Below are 20,304 nucleotides of genomic sequence, written 5' to 3'. Positions count from 1 at the left end.
GAGCTGTCTCAACCCGAACTCCAGACTGGGCGGTGAAAGGGAAAACTACAGGTGCGGCTGAAGTTGGGGACTGCCAATCAGGGTTTGCCAGCACCTCTGGGATTCTAGGGGCTCTACGGGCACGTCTTTGCGGTGGCTGCGACGGGGTCACTACTGCACGTGCCACCGTACCAGCTTCAACTGCCCTTCTGGTGCTCGCTACTTCACCAGGTTGTACGGCAGTGCTGGTACTATTTCCAGGAAGGGCTGGGCTTCTGGTGTATGCCTCACCACGTAATCCGACAGCACCAGCCCCACTCTGCTGCTCTTGAAGCGGATCCTGCGCAACCTGCGGTCTAGCGACACGGGGCCGGGTACGCCTGGTGGTATCAGGGACCTCAGCCTCCTCGTCCGAACTTTGGGTCAGAGAGCCACTGCTTTCTACAGGTTCGTATTCTGACCCGCTGGATTCATCAGATGAGGGTTCCCACTCCTCATCCGACTGGGTCAGAAGCCTGTAGGCCTCTTCAGAGGAATACCCCCTGTTAGACATGTGGGCAACTAAATTTAGGGGTATTCCCTGAGACTACCCAAGAAAAAAAAGCAAGCCTGTCTTACAAAGGGGAGGCTAGCGAAGTACCGGAGGCCGCTGCGGTTGATAAAAAATATCAAAACTGATTTTTTTATCGCCGCAGTGCGTGTAAATTGAATGTGCAGCGATCGCACTGTCACTGCGGTGGGCGAACGCACGTGTGGGGGCGAGCGATCAGGCCTGATCGGGCAAACACTGCGTTTTGGGTGGAGGGAAAACTAAAGTGACACTAGTACTATTATAGATCTGACCGTGATCAGTTTTGATCACTTCCAGATACTATAAAAGTACAAATGCTGATTAGCGATACGCTAATCAGCGAATAACGGACTGCGGTGCGGTGGGCTGGGCGCTAACCGATCCCTAAACTACCTAACCAAGGGGCCTAAACTATACTGAAACCTAACGGTCAATACCAGTGAGAAAAAAAAAGTGACAGTTTGCACTGATCACTTTTTTCTTTTCACTTGTGATTGACAGGGGCGATCAAAGGGGTGATCAAAGGGTTAATTGGGGTTCAGGGGGGTGATCTGGGGCTAAGTGTGTAGTGTTGGTGTACTCACTGTGAAGCCTGCTCCTCTGCTGGATCCAACCGACGAAAAGAACCAGCAGAGGAGCAGGCAGCCATATAACAGATCATATTTACAAATATGATCTGTTATTCGGCTCTCTGATTGGATTTTTAAAAAATCAGCAACCTGCCAGCCAATGATCACGGCTGGCAGGTTGCTGACGAAATAGTCCTGAACGAAATGCCGGCGCGAACTGCGCGGGCGCATATTCGCGTCGTCTCGCGAGATGACGCGTATATGCGTGACTCTGCGCAGCGCTGCCACCTCCGGACCGCACATCTGCGTTAGGCGGTCCGGAGGTGGTTAAAGAGCTGGATGACAAGCAGTGGGACCACTATCATTGCTCACAACTGAGCTGTCACCAAGCTGATATTCCTCTTATCATTTATGTTTCATAGTGAACATCCATTGCGTGTCTTAATGTGTTTTATACTGTAGCCGTACTGCTGGGAAAATATAGAATGCATATATCCCCCTCTAGTGGTTGTCAAATGACATATCATGTTAAGTAAAAAGGAAACAAAAAAAGGCAAAAATAAGCAATGAATTATGGGATTTTTGTTAGCTGCAATAAATTATAGCAAAAACATAATGTATGTAAGGAACATTTTGCTTTACAAATGAACTTTACAAATTATCAGTATACTGCTTATTATTAGTCATATATTAAAAATATCTGTCCCTAGCTGCCGATACACCATCAATAGCTGGAGGCCAAATGCATGCTCAACTGCAAGCTATTCCTCGTCATTCACATGCATGCTCAGCCAAGCATGCATGTAAGAGAATAAGCTGCTGCCAGGCATCTTCAGCTACAACTTATCTCCCATGAGAACAAATGATTGAGGATTGTTGAAGCTCCAGACAGATGCTCTTTCTCTCCCGAAATCATCTGTAGCGGAAGAGTCTGGAGACCCCATATATATAGGATAGTCATCCATTCCCTCCAAAAACAGAGGATTCAATCAGCATTGCTCTTAGGCCTCATGCACACGACCGTTTGCACTTTGCCGTCTGCAAATTGCGGAACTGCAAAATACAGATACCGTCCGTGTTGCATCGTATTTTTTTGCAGACTCATTCACTTCAATGGGTCTGGGATCCACATTTTACAGCCAAGTATAGGACATGTTTTATATCTTTGTGGAAAGGGCATACGGATGCAGAAAGCACACGGATCATCCATACGCATCTGCATATGTTTGTCCTTTCCGCAAAAGGATAGAATATGTCCACGAAATGGGGACCACGGGCACAATCATGTGCATGAGGACTTATTTGCATGGACACCTTAATAATATGCCATGGAAAGTCCCTTAACATTGTGTAACCTTCTGAGTGCCTGCCAAACACGCACCTATAGTGCCAGTCATAGAACCCGTCTGTGTATGTTTATATTACATACCTGCAAATGACTTTGCTGGCCTTCTGCTGCCTTTGTAAATGCAAGCAAATGTATTCAGCAGATCTGCAATCAGAAAAATGAATCAATACATGCACATATTAAGGGCTCATTCAGACGACCGTATGTTTTTGGAAAAAGCTATCCAATGACGCCGTGCGCTCCTGCACTAAGCAGGATGCCAGTCCGGTTTTTCACGGACCATGTTCCACGGACGTGTAAATGAGGCTTAATAAAGCCCGACCTAGGGCCCTTGAAAAAGCATGGCAAAACCTGGCTCAGGCTTGCCAGGACATCTGGTTTTATTACATGCGTGTTTAAATAATATCCTGGATCACAGGAGGAGGAAACTATTGGTATACTCTATATATTCTTATATATGTAATATACATGATATTCACACATGGTCATTACATTGATCCATGGGCGGATTGGCCATAGACCTTACAGGGAAGTTTCTGGGCTGAAGCTCAAGGGGCCAACTAAGGGTAATTTCACACTAGCGGCAGGACGGATCCGACAGGCTGTTCACCCTGTCGGATCCGTCCTGCCGCTATTTCGCCGTGCCGCCGGACCGCCGCTCTGTCCCCATTGACTATAATAGGGACGGGGCGGAGCTGCGACGCAGCACGGCAGTGCACGGCAAAAGGCCGCCGGACTAGAAGTACTGCATGTCCGACTTTTTAGTCCGGTGACCTCTCACCGCGAACTTCCGTGCTGCGCCAGAGCACCGCCCCCATCCCCATTATAGTCAATGGGGACGGAGCTGCGGTCCGGCGGCACGGCAAAATAGCGGCAGGACGGATGCAACAGGGTGAACAGCCTATCGGATCCGTCCTGCCACTAGTGTGAAAATAGCCTAAGCCCTCTTCTCTGCCGCTGGGCAGGTAGACTATGAGCTCTTAGTGGTAATTGTAAGAATCAGAAACTTATGTACCCCACCAGTGACCACACATGTCCTCTGAATTCAACTGCTGTGGCCCCATATCTCATCTCCCAAGCCCCTGCTCCATATCTTGATCAGAGACAACTGGAGGACAACAGAAAATGACACCTATTAATGGCCACAACAGAAGGACAGCTTTTTGTGCTGCACTGTGGTATTTGGTTCTGCTGGGACTCTATTTTGCACTAGCTTGTTGCCAGGGCCGTCTTTAATATTGATTGGACCCTGGGCAAAAATTTACTTGGGCCCCCTGGATCCCGTCTTCCCACACCTTAGCAGGCAATCACGGCCTCCACCACAACACACACACAAAAAATCCACACACCTGGTAGAGTACAGTGAATGACTGTAAATACTTCCAGTTCTGAAGACTCCAGCGGCTCAGGATCAGTGCTCTGGGCTCAGGCTGGAAGTGGGCACCGCTCTGCAGGAAGGAGACCAGGGCTCGGCTCACCCTAGTGTTACAGTGCACCCCAGCACCCCACAGTATGCAGTATAGCACCCTATAGTTTACAGCAACACACAGTATGCAGTTTAGCACCCCACACTATACAGTACCCCACAGTATATAGTAGAGCAGTATAGCAGCCCACAGTATACAGCACCCCACAGTATACAACACCTCACAGTATACAACACCCCAAACTATACACAATACAGCCCCCCACACTATACAGTACAGCAGTATAGCACTTCACACTATACCGCACCCACAGTATACAGACCCCCACAGTATACAGTACAGCAGTATAGCCCCCCCACTATACAGGCCCCCCCACTATACAGCCCCCCCCCACTATACAGACCCCCCCACTATGCAGGCCCCCCCCCCACACACTATACAGGCCCCCCACAGTATACAGCCCACCCCACAATATAAAGCCCCAACACAGTATACAGTCCCACACAGTATACAGCCCCACACAATATACAGCCCCACACAATATACAGCCCCCACACAATATACAGCCCCCACACAATATACAGCCCCCACACAGTATACAGAACCCCACTATACAGTAGTTTAAGGTATATTAACATAACAGCCCCTGTCACCTTTTTCTGATGTAATCTTCACACAAAAAAGCTCCACAGTTAACTTCTGCAACACTCCACAGGACCTGTGATGACCTCATAGCCATGTGACCAGTAATTGCTAGGTTACTGGTCACATGGTGATGATGTCATTAAGGTCCTAGATCAAAACTTTAACACAGTACGATCGTGATGCCTGGACTCAGTGCCAGCTTGACACCCGGGGCAGTAGCTAGCAGGGCTTAAGAGGCAGCTGTCTTGGGCCCCCTAGGAGCAACTGGGCCCTGGGCAGCTGCCCCTTTTGCCCCTTGGTAAAGACGGCCCTGCTTGTTGCTCAGTTTTCTGAAAATTTGGACCCCCCTACAACATGGGGCCACTTTTAGTTTTTTTTTCCAGGGCCACTTTAAGTTCCCAATCCGCCCCTGCATTGATCTAATATTGGAGTACATTTAATTAGTCCAATTAGATGTCCTCCACATGTAAGGCTACTTTCACATTAGCGTTTTTTTGCAGATCCGTCATGGATCTGCAAAAACGCATCCGTTACCATATTACCACCGCATGCATCCGTCATGAACGGATCCGGTTGTATTAGGTCTTCTATAGCCATGGCGGATCCTTCATGAACATCATTGAAAGTCAATGGGGGACGGATCCGTTTTCTATTGTGTCTGAGAAAACGTATCCGTCCCTATTGACTTACACTGTGTGCCAGGACGGATCCGTCTTGCTCCGCAACACATGGCGGACAGAAAAACGCTGCAGCTTTTGGTGTCCACCTCCAGAGCGGAATGGTGACTGATCGGAGGCAAACTGATGCATTCTGAGCAGATCCTTTTTCATTCAGAATGCGTTAGGGCAAAACTGATCCATTTTGGACCGCTAGTGAGAGCCCTGAACTGATCTCACAAACGGAAAGCCAAAACGCCAGTCAATAGGTAAAAATGGTATGAGAAGAAACTGTGGTGAATGAGCTGAGGTCACATTATTCTGGGCATTAGTAGGTTCCTTCTACATAAGAGCTATAAACCTTGCGGTATCTGGGCCTGATAATCGGAATAAAGCTTCATCTCTGGAAAAGAACTGAAGACCAGAGGCGGCTCTTCCATTAGGCCACTTAGGCCACCGCCTAAGGCCTCGCGCTGGTGGGGGCCTCGCTCTGGCTCCCACAAGCACCTGACACCGCCGCAATTTAATTGTCTGCTTCTCCGGACCAAGTGCTAGTTAAGTGAAGACATTAACTTAATCATGATCCGCCGCGGCCAGGCCACTCAAGCCCCTCTGCTCTCTGCCTCTTTAAGAGAGCAGAGGCTGCTGGGGCTCATAGCGTGCCGCCGCACAGGCACCTCTCTAAATGCAACGGCAGACCCGCCCTGCCCTCAGAGTGCTGCGCAGGCAGGGAGCGCCAGCCGCCAGTTCCCTGCTCACCTCACTGGCTCTGTCTGTTGTCCGGTGACCCGATCTGACCATTCTGGCTGCCGCCAGCTCCGCCCTGAAGACAGTGTCAGTGGTGATGGACTGTCACTGTGGAGTGTGGAGTGTGGTCTGGTGCCACTGAACCGAAGAAGAATCCTCCAAGGTGTTCAGGTGTGTGTCCTTGTCCTGCTGGCTGCTGTACCCCCCTCCGAGTCCCCCCTCCCTTGCAGTGTGGGGGGCAAATTACTTAATGGGGGCAGTGTGGCGGGCAAATTACTTAATAGGGGCAGTGTGGGGGGCAAATTACATGATGGGGGCAGTGTATAGGGCAAATTACATTATGGGGGCAGTGTGGCGGGCAAATTACATGATAGGGGCAGTGTGGTGGACAAATTACTTAATGGGGCAGTGTGGGGGACAAATTACATGATGGGGGCAGTGTGGTGGACAAATTACTTAATGGGGCAGTGTGGTGGACAAATTACTTAATGGGGCAATGTTCGGGGCAAATTACTTAATGGGGCAGTGTGGGGGGCAAATTACTTAATGGGGCAGTGTGGGGGGCAAATTACTTAATGGGGGCAGTGTGGGGGGCAAATTACATGATGGGGCAGTGTGGCGGGCAAATTACTTAATGGGGGCAGTGTGGCAGACAAATTACTTAATAGGGGCAAATTACATAGTGTGGGGCAGATTACATAATGGGGGCATTCTAGAAGGGAATTACTATTGGTGGAGCACCATGAGGAGCACTATTACTATTAATATGAGGAGCACTATTACTTTGGGGGCACTATTATTTCTTCAGGATAGTATTTGGGGGTTTTGGGGGGCACAGCGAGCAGCAGGATAACACTGTGGGGACTCTAGGTTGGGGGATGATGATAGAAATATGGGGAAGCTAAGATGTCCGTGTGTCACATTCTGCAGAGATGAGGTGGCTGAGAGAAGAGTCCGGACTGAATGGAGAAGACAATGACAGAGAAGATCTACATCGGTGGAGACGTCACCTGGGAGGCACTAGATGTGACAGGTATGTGCTGCTGTATAGCGAGTACAGCAAAATGCGGTGTGTGGGGGGAGGGTCGATTTAGAGAACTGGGCCAGGGTTAATGCAAAGTGTTAATATGCACTGTGAATATAAGCCCTGTACTGTGTTGTCACTGTGCATATTAACCCTTTACTGTGATGTCACTGCATATTAAAGGGGTACTCCAAAGGATAGAAGATAAGTGTCTAATCGGCGGGGTCTGGATGTTGGGATCCCCCACGATCTCCTGTATAGTGCTCTGGATCTCCTTGTGCCCGGAGCGGTGGTCAACACTCCCCCTCCATGTATCTATGAGAGAGCCGCAGATACAGCACTTGTGTATCTCCGAGTCTTCCATAGAGATACATGGAGGGGGAGTGTTGACCACACCACCTCTCCGTGCGGTGGTTGACACAGCTTATTTCTTGAAGACCGAGCCGGGGCGCCGTACGGGAGATCACGGGCATCCCAACGATCTTCGTGGGGGCCTCATGTTTAAGTTTCGCCTAAGGCCTCACAAAGTCTAGAGCCGCCTCTGCTGAAGACCACCATCATTTTAATTATTAACAACATTGTGGTGCCGTGACAAGTGACCAGAAGAAGCTGTGAAGATTTGTCACCCAGAAGTGCAGGTGGTGACGTACGAGTCTGTGCCTGTTTCAACAAGAGATGACCCAGAAAGAAGTTTTGGACATCACAACCCAACAATATTGTGTACATTGGAGGACTCTGTTGCCAGAAAGGCTAGTGAGTATACTATATTTATAGCACGTATGGCTAGTGGGGAAAGTATTGTTAATGATTGGCTCATTAATGACATAAGTCATGGTGGACCATATGAGATCCCACAGGAATGTAAAAATTCATGGGATAAGAAGAAATCTTTTCTTGATAGGGAAGTATTTGAGTATTTAAGAAATGTAGAGAGAAAAAGAGAAAAGGAGTGGTAGTGCAAGGTCTATTGTCCTGTTGTGTGAAATTGATGGAGATTGTGGCACGAAGAGATGAGGAACTTAAACAGCAAAGGTTTGAAAAAACCGTAGCATGGAAAAGACTTTTGAGTAGAAACGTTGCTTCTGTTCGGTGCTATTGAATTAATGATTTGATTGTAGATTGGGAGTGCTACGTTTTTTTCAAAATTTTTCAGTAATTGAGGGGTCCCTTGGGCTGGGGCCTGACACCGCGAGCACCGCTGCCAAATGATGGACTAACATACGTCAGTAAGTGGTGATGTCCTTTTTCTATGCTTTCTATATGAAACTGCCCCGAAGGATTGGGATGATAAAATGGCTGAAATGAGATTGCATGCTGAGACAACTGGGGAGGCTCTGATTGAGAAAGGAAACTTTGTGAGCACTTATCTAATGATAATGAGGAATTGTCAGTAAAAATACAGAGGGTGGAGAAGGAGCTGGTGGAATGTAAGCGTGCCACTAATATTGCATTTGACAAATTGGCTAAAAAGTACGTTGTGAATAATGTAGATCAAAATGTAACATCAAAAAGTGTTAATCCTAATCCCATTAATCCTTGGGGGATCTACATAATATTAAGACTATTCCAGCAGCTCCTACTACCACTACAACTTTATTAAATGCTGATAATTCGGGTGAAGTGCAGCTAAATACAAAACAGCTGAAGCCAAAAGAAATGGATGTTATTTTGAAAGAATTTGGGCAGGTCCTACGGCATGATATCAACAGGTTCCTGAAATGGTTTTGTGATCTGCACAGAGTTATAGAGGGTTATGACTTGAATATGGATGACATGGATTGGGTGTTACAAAGAGTGGTAGGGAATGGATTGTGGATTAGAGTTACGCAAAACTGTAGACAACCAAGAAAAATAGGAGACATTCTTACAGAACTACTGAAGGCATTGTACGAAGTTGCTTCAAATATATCTTTGTTGGGAAAAGTTCATCAAATGAAGCAGGAGTGTCCCTATATGCTGTCTAAAAGAATTGCTACTGTCATGGAATATGTGCTTCGTGGAGATCCTGGTTTTGAACATGGCGGCTTGGTTCATAGTGTCATGTTGTTAGAAGCTTTGGATGAGGAGATTAGAGATGGAATTCTGTCTGTAAGTCCGGATCCAAGTGATTTAAATGATATTTTGTTAAGAGCAGATCATTTGTGGCAAAGGAAGAACAGATAGGGAGGCTTTACAGTGGATGCAGCCAGAATATTCAGAGCTGAGGGGCAGAACAGGAAAGAAAATGTTGATTTCTGTAGACCCCAGTAGGAAATGTTTCTATGGATCATAGCAAAGAGATGGGGGCAATATGATAGAGACAAGGTCCCTAGACCTACGTGGATACCATTTCGTGTAATTAAACATTAAAGAGAGAAACTGAAACAAGAATTAAATACAGTAAAATATGAAATAGATAAGTTACAGGAAGAGTTGAGTAGGGTAAAAATGGAGCTGGACTAATTAAAAAGTGTTAAATGCTCACTTCTTAGACTAACTCTTAACTGAATTCATTGCCCCTTCCTCCCAAACCATGCAACAATTGCACTTTTAAAATTGCTTCTTTCTTTTTAGACAAGTGTGTTACAGTGTGAGACATCAATAGTTTCAACGTGTTGCTTCTGATCTGACAATAGAAAACTTTATAATATAATGTCACCGGAGATTCCTTTTCTTGCATGGTTTGAAAATGCAAGTAGGAGGAGAGGAATAGGGTGTGACAAGTCAGAATCAAGAATAGTAATGAGGACTAATGTTTGTGGCTCACATATGTTAAATTGAAAGCATTCAAAATAGAAAACAAAAGAGAAAGTTGTGTAAACTTTGTTTAAAATGTAAGCCAAGTATTGTCTTTCAGATTGTGAAGATGGGGTGAAAAAGGAAGAAGAGAAAGAAATTATAACTTTTTTATTGGGTGTAAAAAAAATCTGCAAGTGAGGGAGTGGACTCTAAGAAAAAAAATAATTTAAGAAAGTCAACCATCACTTTATTTTTAACAACAGAAACCAGGAGAGAGAGATTGACTGTGTGCTCGTTTGGAGAGGAGGAACTTGGTCTTCCCAGCTGCTTTGGATTTCCAGTTCGGGATATTGGCAGCGTGGATCTAAATATCTGAATTTTTTTGCGGTGAAGGTGGCCTACTTCTACAAATACTGCAGCACCAAAAAACTGTGAACAATAAAGTTTTATATTCTTTGAATTCAATGGGGCCACAAAAGATACCTCTGTTCTGTGGCCCCACAAAAAAGATAGAACATGTCCTATTCTTATCCGCACTTGTGGACAAGAGTAGGCATTTCTATCATAGGGCTGGCTGTTCCCTTCTGCAAAATGTGGAATGCACACGCACGGTATCTCTGTTGCAATTTGCAGACCGCAAAAACGGATACGGTTGTCTGAATGATCCAGAAGTAAAAGATTTGAATTATCTACAAAGGCCCTGTCTTCTCCCAAGCAGTAGTCATTTGTTTAATCAAATCTCAGTAAATAGACCCAATTGACTAATCATTTATAGCATATTCTGTTGATAAATATATTTAAAATGAAAACAAAACACACCATTTTTGGGGAAGCCCATCAATAGCTCCAGTATTGGCTGTAAAGTCAAAGAAGAGTTGTAACATAGAGTGTCACTGCTTACCTCACTTCTACTTCCGTAATGCGGTCACAAAGGTTGATCGATCCGGCCAGTAATGCCACACAGCTTGGGGAGAGGTCACTCGTACTGATGCTGGGAGCACAATGAAGAAATGATCAGCTTGTTTTCAATCAGGAGTTAGGCTACTTTTACATCTGCGTTTTCCTTTCTGGTTTTGAGATCCGCCAGAGGATCTCAAAACTGGAGGAAAACGCTTCAGTTTTGTCCCCATTCATTGTCCATGGGGACAAAACTAAGATGAACGGAACAGAGCGCACCAGAATGCATTCCGTTCCGGTTTGTTGCGTTCCCATGACAGAGACAAAACCGCTGCAAGCAACATTTTTGTGTGCATCATAGGATACTGATCAAGATGGAAAAAAATTGATCCGACACCATTGGCATACATTTGTTTCATGCCCGATCCATTTTTTCGGATACGAATAAAAAACAGATCCGGCGCCCATTGACTTACAATGTTTTTAGTGTCAGATCCGTCTTGTTCATTTTGGAGATAATACAATGGACGCAGACGGTTGTATTATTGACCGGATGCGTTTTTGCTGATCCCCTGATGGATCCAGCAAAAACGCAGATGTGAAAGTAGCCTCCCTTTTTCACACATATTCAAGACCTCCGACATGAATAGAGTCTCAATCACTTCTGCGTATTTGTCCACCTGCATTCCAAAATGTAGTCATATGTTTGGCAAAACAGAAGGTCGTCTACGTGGAAGTGAGGTTTGCTTTGAAGCGTCACATGAACTAGCTCTTAATATTTAACCCATGATAAAACAACCCCGCAGAATTCTTCGGTGTTCTGATGGATGATTAGTAATGTATAATGTTGTCTCATTAGGTCAACCTGTACTGTACCACCGTGTCCACCGTCACCAGCTCTTATATGATCCACATAACCTCTACCTATAGGCCAGACTATTTCTTATTAACTTTCCTATGCACCATACTGATCCAAACTGATCATAACCCACCCGTCAGCCATTCTTTATGACAAATTGGGCTTTTCCCAACCATCTTATTTGCTAGACCACTCCTTCTCAGCTCTTCTATCTCCTACATTGTGTCTTCCCCAGCTCTCATGTGGTAGGTCCTTCTATCCCGAAACTCCTTTGTATCCTATGTATGTACCAGATCATTTTGATCTCCCATCTCCAACATGAGGATGAGCAAATATGTTCAAATTAATTTCGTTCCAATTTGTCCATATCTGCCAAGACATTTTATTCAGGTAAGAATTGATTCTACCTGAACTGAAAGAAGAGAAGTGGAGAGAGAGAGAGAATAGGCTAGCCAACACACATAACATTACCCTGGGAAAGACATCCGCAAATCAGCTTTTCTTGCAAAAGAAAAAAAAAGAAAGCTAGCCGTCTCATGCCACCAGATGTAATGTAGCTATCCTAGGTTAATGTACTCAACTTTTTTAAATAGACCTTCAAGCATAACTTGGATAATGGGTAAGCCAGCATCTCATCTGCAGGTAAGAGGCCTTGGTCAGGATTCACAGGATACTATTTTTCCTTATGGAGAGTGCCTAGTAGTAGCATGTGTGTGGAGTATTCTAGGCTCGGCTTCTCTGGGAAGAAATTATACAAATGATCATATTTTCACATCTGATTGCATCAGAAAGGCTTAGCTTTCTTTTTTTTTTTTGGGGAAGAAACTTTATCTCAGAAAGTCAAAGAAGTGTTGCCTGGCCTGGAATACTCCGCACACATACTAAACATACTAGGCACTGTCCATAAGGAGAAATAGTACCCCCGGGATCCAGACAAAGGCCTTACACCTGGAGATGAGATGCTGGCTTAGTTAGCATCAAAATTATGTTTGAAGACCTGTTTAAAAGATGGAGCATCGACTTAGGATAGCTACATTACATTGGGTGACAAAAGACAGCTTTCTTTTTTCTTTTGGAAGGAAGGCTGAATTGCATGTCTCTTTCTCAGAGGACTGTTACATTTGTTGGTTGGCCTCTCTCTGTCTGAAAAATTGAGGATAAATTCTGAATCGGTTTGCTCATCTCTACTTTGACACTACTCCTTCTTCAGGTAGTATCTACCAGTGGAAGACTACTCCATTCCATTTCTTCTATGTCCCAGGCTATTCCTTCCCAGCTCTCATATTGCCAAACTACTACTTACCGACTGTACAGTGGGGCAACTCCTGGGACCTCCATCAATCTCCAAAACAGAGGTCCTTGATTCCCCATGTGAATGAAGCAGCAGTGCACATGTGTGAGTACTGCTCCGTTCACTTCTATGGAACCGACAGAGATAGTATTCAACTCTATTAGTCTTATAGAGGTGAATGGAACGATGGTCACGTATGTACACTGCTCCATTCAGATGGGAGATTCTGGACCTCTGTTCTCATGATCAATGGGGGTTACCAATGTTCAGCCCCCCTCCCTATCCCCCGCAATCAGGTACATATTCCCTATCCACAGGTTCTGTCATACACACAGGGGATGGGGAAGTGACCACTGAGCTCAACTTGCACCCCTGTCCCTGCCTACTTGCCTCACAAGTCCTAGTGACAAGGGACAACTGGTCAACAAGCCCTCAGCTAGGATAAGTGCAGGGATGACAGACAATACATGCAACAGAGTAGTCAAACAAGCCGAGTCAGAAACCAAGAGAGCAGCACAGTACCAGAGGAGCAAGCGGAGGATCGTCTGGAGAAGCCGAAGTCAGACCCAGGAGGAAACGCCAAGACCAAGGGATGAGATGGATGGGTAATCAGAAGACAAGCAGGAGCAACAAACCAGGCAAGTAATATCACAGGAAGGACCTCAATAATAGGCAATCTGTGGCCAGCAGATTGCCTGTTTAAATAGGGCGCTCCTGAGTTCCAATACAGCCGAGCGCCGAGTGATCAGCTCGGCACTCAGCCCCAGTGTGGTTACCACGGGAACGTGTGACGTCGGGCGCGCTGATGACGCGAGCGCGTCTCGGCAGTCCCCACATCCTGGAACCATGCACAGAGAGCATCGTGACAGGTTCTTACTGGGAAAACGCTTATACATCTCAAACTAAAGTTTCCTGCATTTGTGTATTTAATGTGATGAGCGTCAAGTTATCGTTTGTTACATCTGTATGTGTCAGACCATTTCTTGTCTGCTTTCTGATCTCCTGCTTTCTCCATCTTCAGATGAAAGGGCACAATATTACATAAAACATTTAACATTTTTGGCCAGATGAAAACTGGTTAAAAAACTAGTAATAAAACGTGATGGTCCAGCTCTAAGGACTCAAGGTCAGTTAATCTTGGGCATGTGATATCTGTATCCTCTATGGACAGCACACAAATCTACTGTAGTGAGACATGCACTACTTTGGTCCATGCTGTGGACCAAAGATGCCCATTGAAGAATATGGCTCCATGAAAACCACTAATAGAACATGGAGGGCATTAGTGTTTGCCAGTTGTTATTACTGACTATTGGTTGAAGGTGCTCTGGAAAATCCTTTTTTCAAGTAGGAATGCATATGGAATACGGGTGCATCACAGACATCTTCACTGAGGCTTTAGTGGCCAAGCTCTAGATGGTACTATACGTTGAAGGTAAAAGTCTAAACATAGTGGATTTCTTACTTGAGCATTGACATGTGGGGAAGCTGAGGAAAGTGGTTCAGCAGGATCTCAATCATTTGATAGTTCAGTGCATTGTTGGATAAACTGCAGAAAAAAGGTGAATGAAAACAGTTACATTTAAGGCCTTTTACACAGAGCAATCCATACACGTGTCCCGTAAAGGGAATCTGTCAGCAGTTTTCTGCTGCCTTCATTCTTAAATCCTAACATCTCCAGCACATGCCAATCAGTTCCCATATTCATGAGCCCACGGCTCTCCCCGCCCACCTGCCTCTGATTGACAGTTTTTTTCCATATGAATCAGCAGCAGGTGGGCGGGAGAACCATGAGCTCATGAATATGGGGACTCGTTCGGCATGCTCTGGAGATTTTTTGCAAGGTTTTGGAAAAATGGCTGGGTCAATTAAAGAAAGTTAATGTTGCCCTTACTTAGTTAAAGGGGTTCTTGTGGAATTAAGATCTGGCAACCCATGTAAAGGTTTGTAAGGTGTTACAATCATGTTACAATATAACACTATATTGCAGCGTTAAAAACCCTTCTGTGCACTCCTATACGTCTACATCTATGAAACCACATAGTGAAAACCATACTTTATCCGTGTGAGATGAGAACACTGGATCAGAGTCAGTAGGAGCCTCTGTAACTTCTGGGTAGAAATGTGGTATCCTGTCAGGCTGCAATATAACAAGTACAGATTTTAAAAAACCAAATTGTTATTTGCTGTGATGAATATCAGGTAAATGATAATGTATTTAGAGAATTAAAGGAAGTATTTGGAGAAGTTAGAAATTAAAGGGGAGGGGACCTAAACCTTTACTGCAAGCATGGCTGGTGCAGCGGTGCTTCTCAGAGCACTCTGCACCTTCGGCTTGAATTGCCTCGCTCTGCTTTTCAGCGTGAAGAATACTGATCCTATAGGCTTTTTATGGATCGGTACTCCGCATGCTGGAGAAGCAGAGCAGAGCGATCTAAGCTGAAATTGTAGAGCGCCCTGAGAAGTGCCACTGCACCTTCCTTGCTTTCAGTAAGTCTAGGGCCTTTTGTGGGGCAATGTGATTTTAAAGGGGTTATCCAGGAAAAGATTTTTATAACTTATCCTCAGGATAAGTCATTAGTTTTAGATCTGTGGGGGTCCGACACCCGCTGATCAGCTGTTAGAAGAGAGCTTGAGTGCGACAGCCTCTTCCTAGGCCATTGACATCACTGTTCATCGGTCACATGGCTTATTTGAGGCCAATGGGGCTGAGCTGCAATGCCAAGCACTGCCACTATACGATGTACGGCGCTGTCCTTGGAAAGCTGTTGGAAGCCTGCATCGCTAACCAGACCTCTGCACAGTGGTCCAAGGACTCAGACCCCTGCTGATGTGATAATGATAACCTGTCCTGAGGATAAGTCATCATTATCTTTTCCAGGATAGCACCTTTAACTATTGAATGACAAGTCCATAAGATTGTATTTAACTGAATGCATTCATTTGAAGGGCAGCTGTAGTTCAATAGTTAAAATCATCAGTCGCGCTACTAAAAGTTGCAGTGTAGCCCTAACCTAAAATAGTGGCGCCACAGCAAGTTGCAGACAAGTGCAAGTCACGTGTATTTTTGTTTCGTGCAACTTTTCGGCACCTTGCTGTCGCACGACACGCGTCGCTGTAGCCTAAAGGTTTAGGTCTCCTTTAAAGGCCCTTTCACACAGGGCAATAATTCGGAATGGACGTTCATACAGACATTAGTTTGCTTGATCATTGCGCTACGTAAGCAAGCTCCTGATTATCTGACAAACAAGCGAACACTCATTTGTCAAATGACGCATCTTTTATACGGCATTAAAAAGGCATCACTTGGCAGGCAGCACCCTGTGTAAACAGCAGATGTGCTGCTCATAAAGGTGCTGCGGACAAACAATGCTTTTTGGTGCTGCATGAAACATGAACTCACCCAACAAACTGACTTGATAATCTGCATGTTTAAAAGGCCCTAAAACTATTTTCATTAAAGGGATTGTCCAGGATTTTACTTTAGATGATCTTGAGGGGGTCCTGACCAAATCCTTTAGTCCTCCTCCTCCTGGATGGGCCCCTTCTGGGTCAGGGCCCCAAAGCAGCCGCTTCCCCTGCTTCCCCTATAGTTACACTCCTGCTTTCCTCATAGAAGTGAATAGGGGGCAGAGCTGCAGTTACCAGCTGCGACCACTATACAATGGATGAGGCGCTGTAGTTCCGACGGGACTGAGCTCCAGTGCTGTGGCTGCCCTGAAGTAGCAGATCGGGGAGGGCGTTGAACCGCAGCCGAGTAGATATATGAGCATAGGCCATCAGTAGTAAAATCCTGGAAAGGCTGGAGCTACACCTAGACTTTTTGTAGCACTATTTAATGAGACAGCTGAAGTCCAAAGCAGTGAACTGACTTGTATGCAGTCTTGTGCACCGCAGCTGTCACTCAACAGTTAAGGCTGAGTTCACATCAGCGTTCAGCCTTACCGTTCTTCTGTCAGGTTTCCGTTCAGAGGAAGATTTCTTCCTGCATGCAGGACTTATGTCCTTGCTTAAAAAATCTTGCTCTGAGCGGAAACCTAATGGACCCCATTATAGCTTACGGGGTCTGTAGGCTCTGTTCGGCTCAGTTATGTGCCAAATCCGTCCTCTCCATTCTTCTTCTCCTATAACGGAGCAGAAGAAAGGAAAGGATGAACGCCAATGTGAACTCAGCCTAAAATCAACTAAAAGTGCTGCAACAAGTCTAGGGTAGCTCCAGCCTAACAACTTTTGTTCCGATACCAACTGAATCAAATAATAATTGCTCATTATGAAGGCACAAAAGACATAAAACTATAGCGATGATCTCTATTCACCTGAAGGACTTTGGCAGTTGAGATGATGCAGATCTCTTTTCATTATGGATTAGTAATGGTCCTTTTCTATAAGACAAAGTACAGTTAATGTGGCTATAAATCAGCTCAGAGCTATTGGATACTGCACATTGTAACATGACAAAATCATGGTGCAATTGGTGCTTTAATGCTGTCTCCTGTGAGTCCCGGGGGGTCAGTAGGTGCCAAAGCTTCAGAACTGCAATTTTTGAGAGGTAACAGATGTGTTCACCCTTAAAAGATAGGATATCAATCTGGTATCACCCTCTCAACATCAATACCAGATCAGTCGTTTGCAGCAGCCACTGGTGCTGGAAGCATAACAGTGGATGGAGCCAGAAGCAGAAGGCTCTGTCCACTGCATAGTGGCCATGCTGCCTTACTGCAGCTCAGCTGCCATTTAAGTGAATGGCAGCTGAGCTGTAGTATGCTGGCACGGCCCCATCCTACATGGATGATGTGAACCTACTTGAGGTTTCTAATCAGTACGAATCTTTAAAAATAAAATGATATTAAGGCTCTATCAATCTCTTTATCAGACTATTAAAAGTCTATTAATCTCTTCTATTATTCTTATAAAAACCTAAACTATCTTTCTAGCGCGCATCTATCTTTCTAATATCACGTCCGAATATCTTTAAAAATAAAATTATATTAAGGTTCTATCCTAACTATCTACTGTATGTTTCAGCCATAGTCAATTGGCGGTATGTAAAAGAGCGCTACACACTCAACAAAAACACAACATTTTTATAGCCTGTTTTACAACCGCCTATGCCAGACTCGAATTATACACACTCCTAGACAGATTGCAAGAACGTTGTCTTTATCACGACTGGAAGTCGAGACGGCGACTGGAACCCGCCATTGGGCGATTTTCTCGGCGAACTAACTAGTGAAATACCCGCTGACACATACAATATCTGCAGGTCCAAAGACGTACGGCTATAAACTCAACAACGGAAAAACCGTATTAAAGGTAAAGGGTATAACTCTCAATGTCGCTAACACTCGACTTGTTAATTTTCACAGCTTAAAAGACCTTGCGTTGGATTACTCACGCAATCCCGATCCCAAGACAATGGGTATAGAGCAAAACGGCATTTTCAGAAATAGGAAGCGTTGGGGCATAGAGACAAGACCGTCACGTAAAACGCAAAAGTGCGTCTACACAAAGAGACAACTGACGACAGACTTTACAACGTTACCTTTTGGCTATTAAACATGGCCGCGCAATTTCAACACCCGTTTTCTTGTATTTTAGCAGGACCCTCAAATTTCGGCAAGAGTTTTTTTGTAAAAAGGTTGTTAATACAAGCGGATACGCTAATGACGCACAAACATGGTTTTACGCATGTTGGCAGAAATTGTACGACGAGCTAACCCGTTTGTTTACAAATATTAGGTTTATCGAGAGAATATCGCTAAATTTTACAGACGATGACCTATTCCTGCAGTACAAGGTAAATTTGGTGGTTGTTGATGTTCTTATGGAGGCCGCTTGCGAAAATCTTGAAATACAAAATGCTTTCACCAAATACGTGCACCACAGAAATTTGAGCATCATGTATCTCGTTCAAAACATTTTTTGTCAGGGTAAGAAAAGAAGGACCATAAATTTAAACACTAAATACTGTAAGGGATCATCTCTTTTCAGGGGGTCACACTCACAGATATTTCACCAGACAACGGATTTTCATGTCCAAACTGTGCATTTATTTTGACAGTCTTCTTATAAAGGATAGTCCAGTTATACATCACTAGGTGTGGTGAGGTTCCCGCACCGCCAACACTTAAAACACAAATAAACTCCTGCCTGTCTAGGCACTACCTAAACAAAATATGTCCCTACCTCACTCATAGAGCACAGTTCACACATGGACATTATATGCGGCTTTCCTCAGCCAACATCAATACTGCAGCCTCCAGGCTGTGGCAACTCCAGTACCTTTTGGGGGAGTGTGTCCCAGTAGTCCTCCAGACACTGGGCGTGAAACCCTCGTTCTCTAGGTGTCGCTAGGTCTTCCAAACCTCAGGCTATTCAAAGCCTTGTGGCCCCTCAGTCCTCCTGACTGAGACCACACACACAGAGCCTCTGCTTCACAAAACAGTCTCGCTCTCCCTCCTCAGACTGACCTACTCTGAGGCGCTTTATGCCAGCCTGATTACAGCAGGCATCACCTGCGATCACCTCAGGTGGAAAGGAAAACCCGTACTGGAAGGGTGTGGACTGGGAACTCCCTCCACCAAGCCCAGCCACCAGTCCAAGTCAAATCCAGCCCAGAAAATGTATACAGAAATGTCTCAGCAAACTATGCTTTGCTGAGACTACTGCCACTCTCTGGGTTTTATCTGTCTCACCCATCTGAGGTACCTGAAGTGGGACAACACACCTTCCAGCACTGTTCACATTACCACAATACATGGTCCTTTTCAAGAACCCACGTGATAAATTACGTTATTACGTTGGCTCGGCAAATGTACCCCGGTAAAACACGTTTCTTTTTAGAAGCTTTTGAAGATGCTACACACGCGCCTCACGGCTATTTACTAGTAGATTTAAGATCTGACACACCCAAGGAACTAAGAACCTTGTTGTTCCCGACAGATCTTCTGGCAGTTTATGTGATATTTTGCATCTCGATGGTCATTCTTGGTAGCGTCCCGCTCCTGTAGAGATGTTGAACAGGATCCGACGTAATTGGGATCTTTTAAAAGCGTTGGTCAAAACAAAACCGACTATCAAAAAAATCAATATTACGCAGCGCCAGTAATGATTTGATATCCGCTATTGGCGAGATCGCTCTCAACATCCTTAAAGAAAAGATAGTTCTTAGAGAGCGACAAAAAAATATATTGAAAAGATGGCGCAAGGCCATAAAGAAATTAAGTGATAAAAGCCACCCCATTAAAGACAAGAAGCGCATTGTGAACCAGAGCGGCAGTTTTATAGGATCGCTGCTCGGCTTTGCAAAACCTTTAAACACTAGCTTGATAGCTAATAGAGTCGGCGGCACATAATGGAGTATGCAGAGAAAATGTTCCTGGTTTCCAAACACGAGCTGGACCGCCTAAAAAAAAAAACATCTGTAGAAACACCAGACATACGTCAAACCGCTATACAGCGTTTAGATGACGAAATTAGCGAAATACTACACAGAAATTACCTTTCAGATGATGAAAAAATTAAGAGATACACTAACGTGTTACAGTGACGCTCAACACACAGACCGGTAAAG

At 45.1% G+C, this 20,304-nt stretch overlaps 1 protein-coding gene across 6 annotated transcripts in view; it reads right to left on the bottom strand.

The window, feature by feature from the left end:
* The window catches only part of NLRC5 (NLR family CARD domain containing 5), a 144,950-nt gene that overhangs the window by 81,783 nt on the left and 42,863 nt on the right, over positions 1-20,304 (bottom strand). For 5 of the 6 annotated variants that reach the window (XM_044269918.1, XM_044269920.1, XM_044269923.1 and 2 more), the window contains 5 exons: positions 17,048-17,113; positions 14,788-14,871; positions 14,197-14,280; positions 10,586-10,675; positions 2,549-2,611 (listed from right to left, as the gene is read on the bottom strand). In XM_044269918.1, coding sequence (XP_044125853.1) covers positions 2,549-2,611; positions 10,586-10,675; positions 14,197-14,280; positions 14,788-14,871; positions 17,048-17,113 — 387 coding nt within the window. The remainder of the gene's footprint in view (positions 1-2,548; positions 2,612-10,585; positions 10,676-14,196; positions 14,281-14,787; positions 14,872-17,047; positions 17,114-20,304) is intronic. The other variant, XM_044269922.1, reaches the window with a different exon arrangement.

Source organism: Bufo gargarizans, chromosome 10 (assembly GCF_014858855.1).
Source record: "Bufo gargarizans isolate SCDJY-AF-19 chromosome 10, ASM1485885v1, whole genome shotgun sequence".
NCBI lineage: Eukaryota > Metazoa > Chordata > Amphibia > Anura > Bufonidae > Bufo > Bufo gargarizans.
This window is presented reverse-complemented; position numbering and strand designations above follow the sequence as displayed.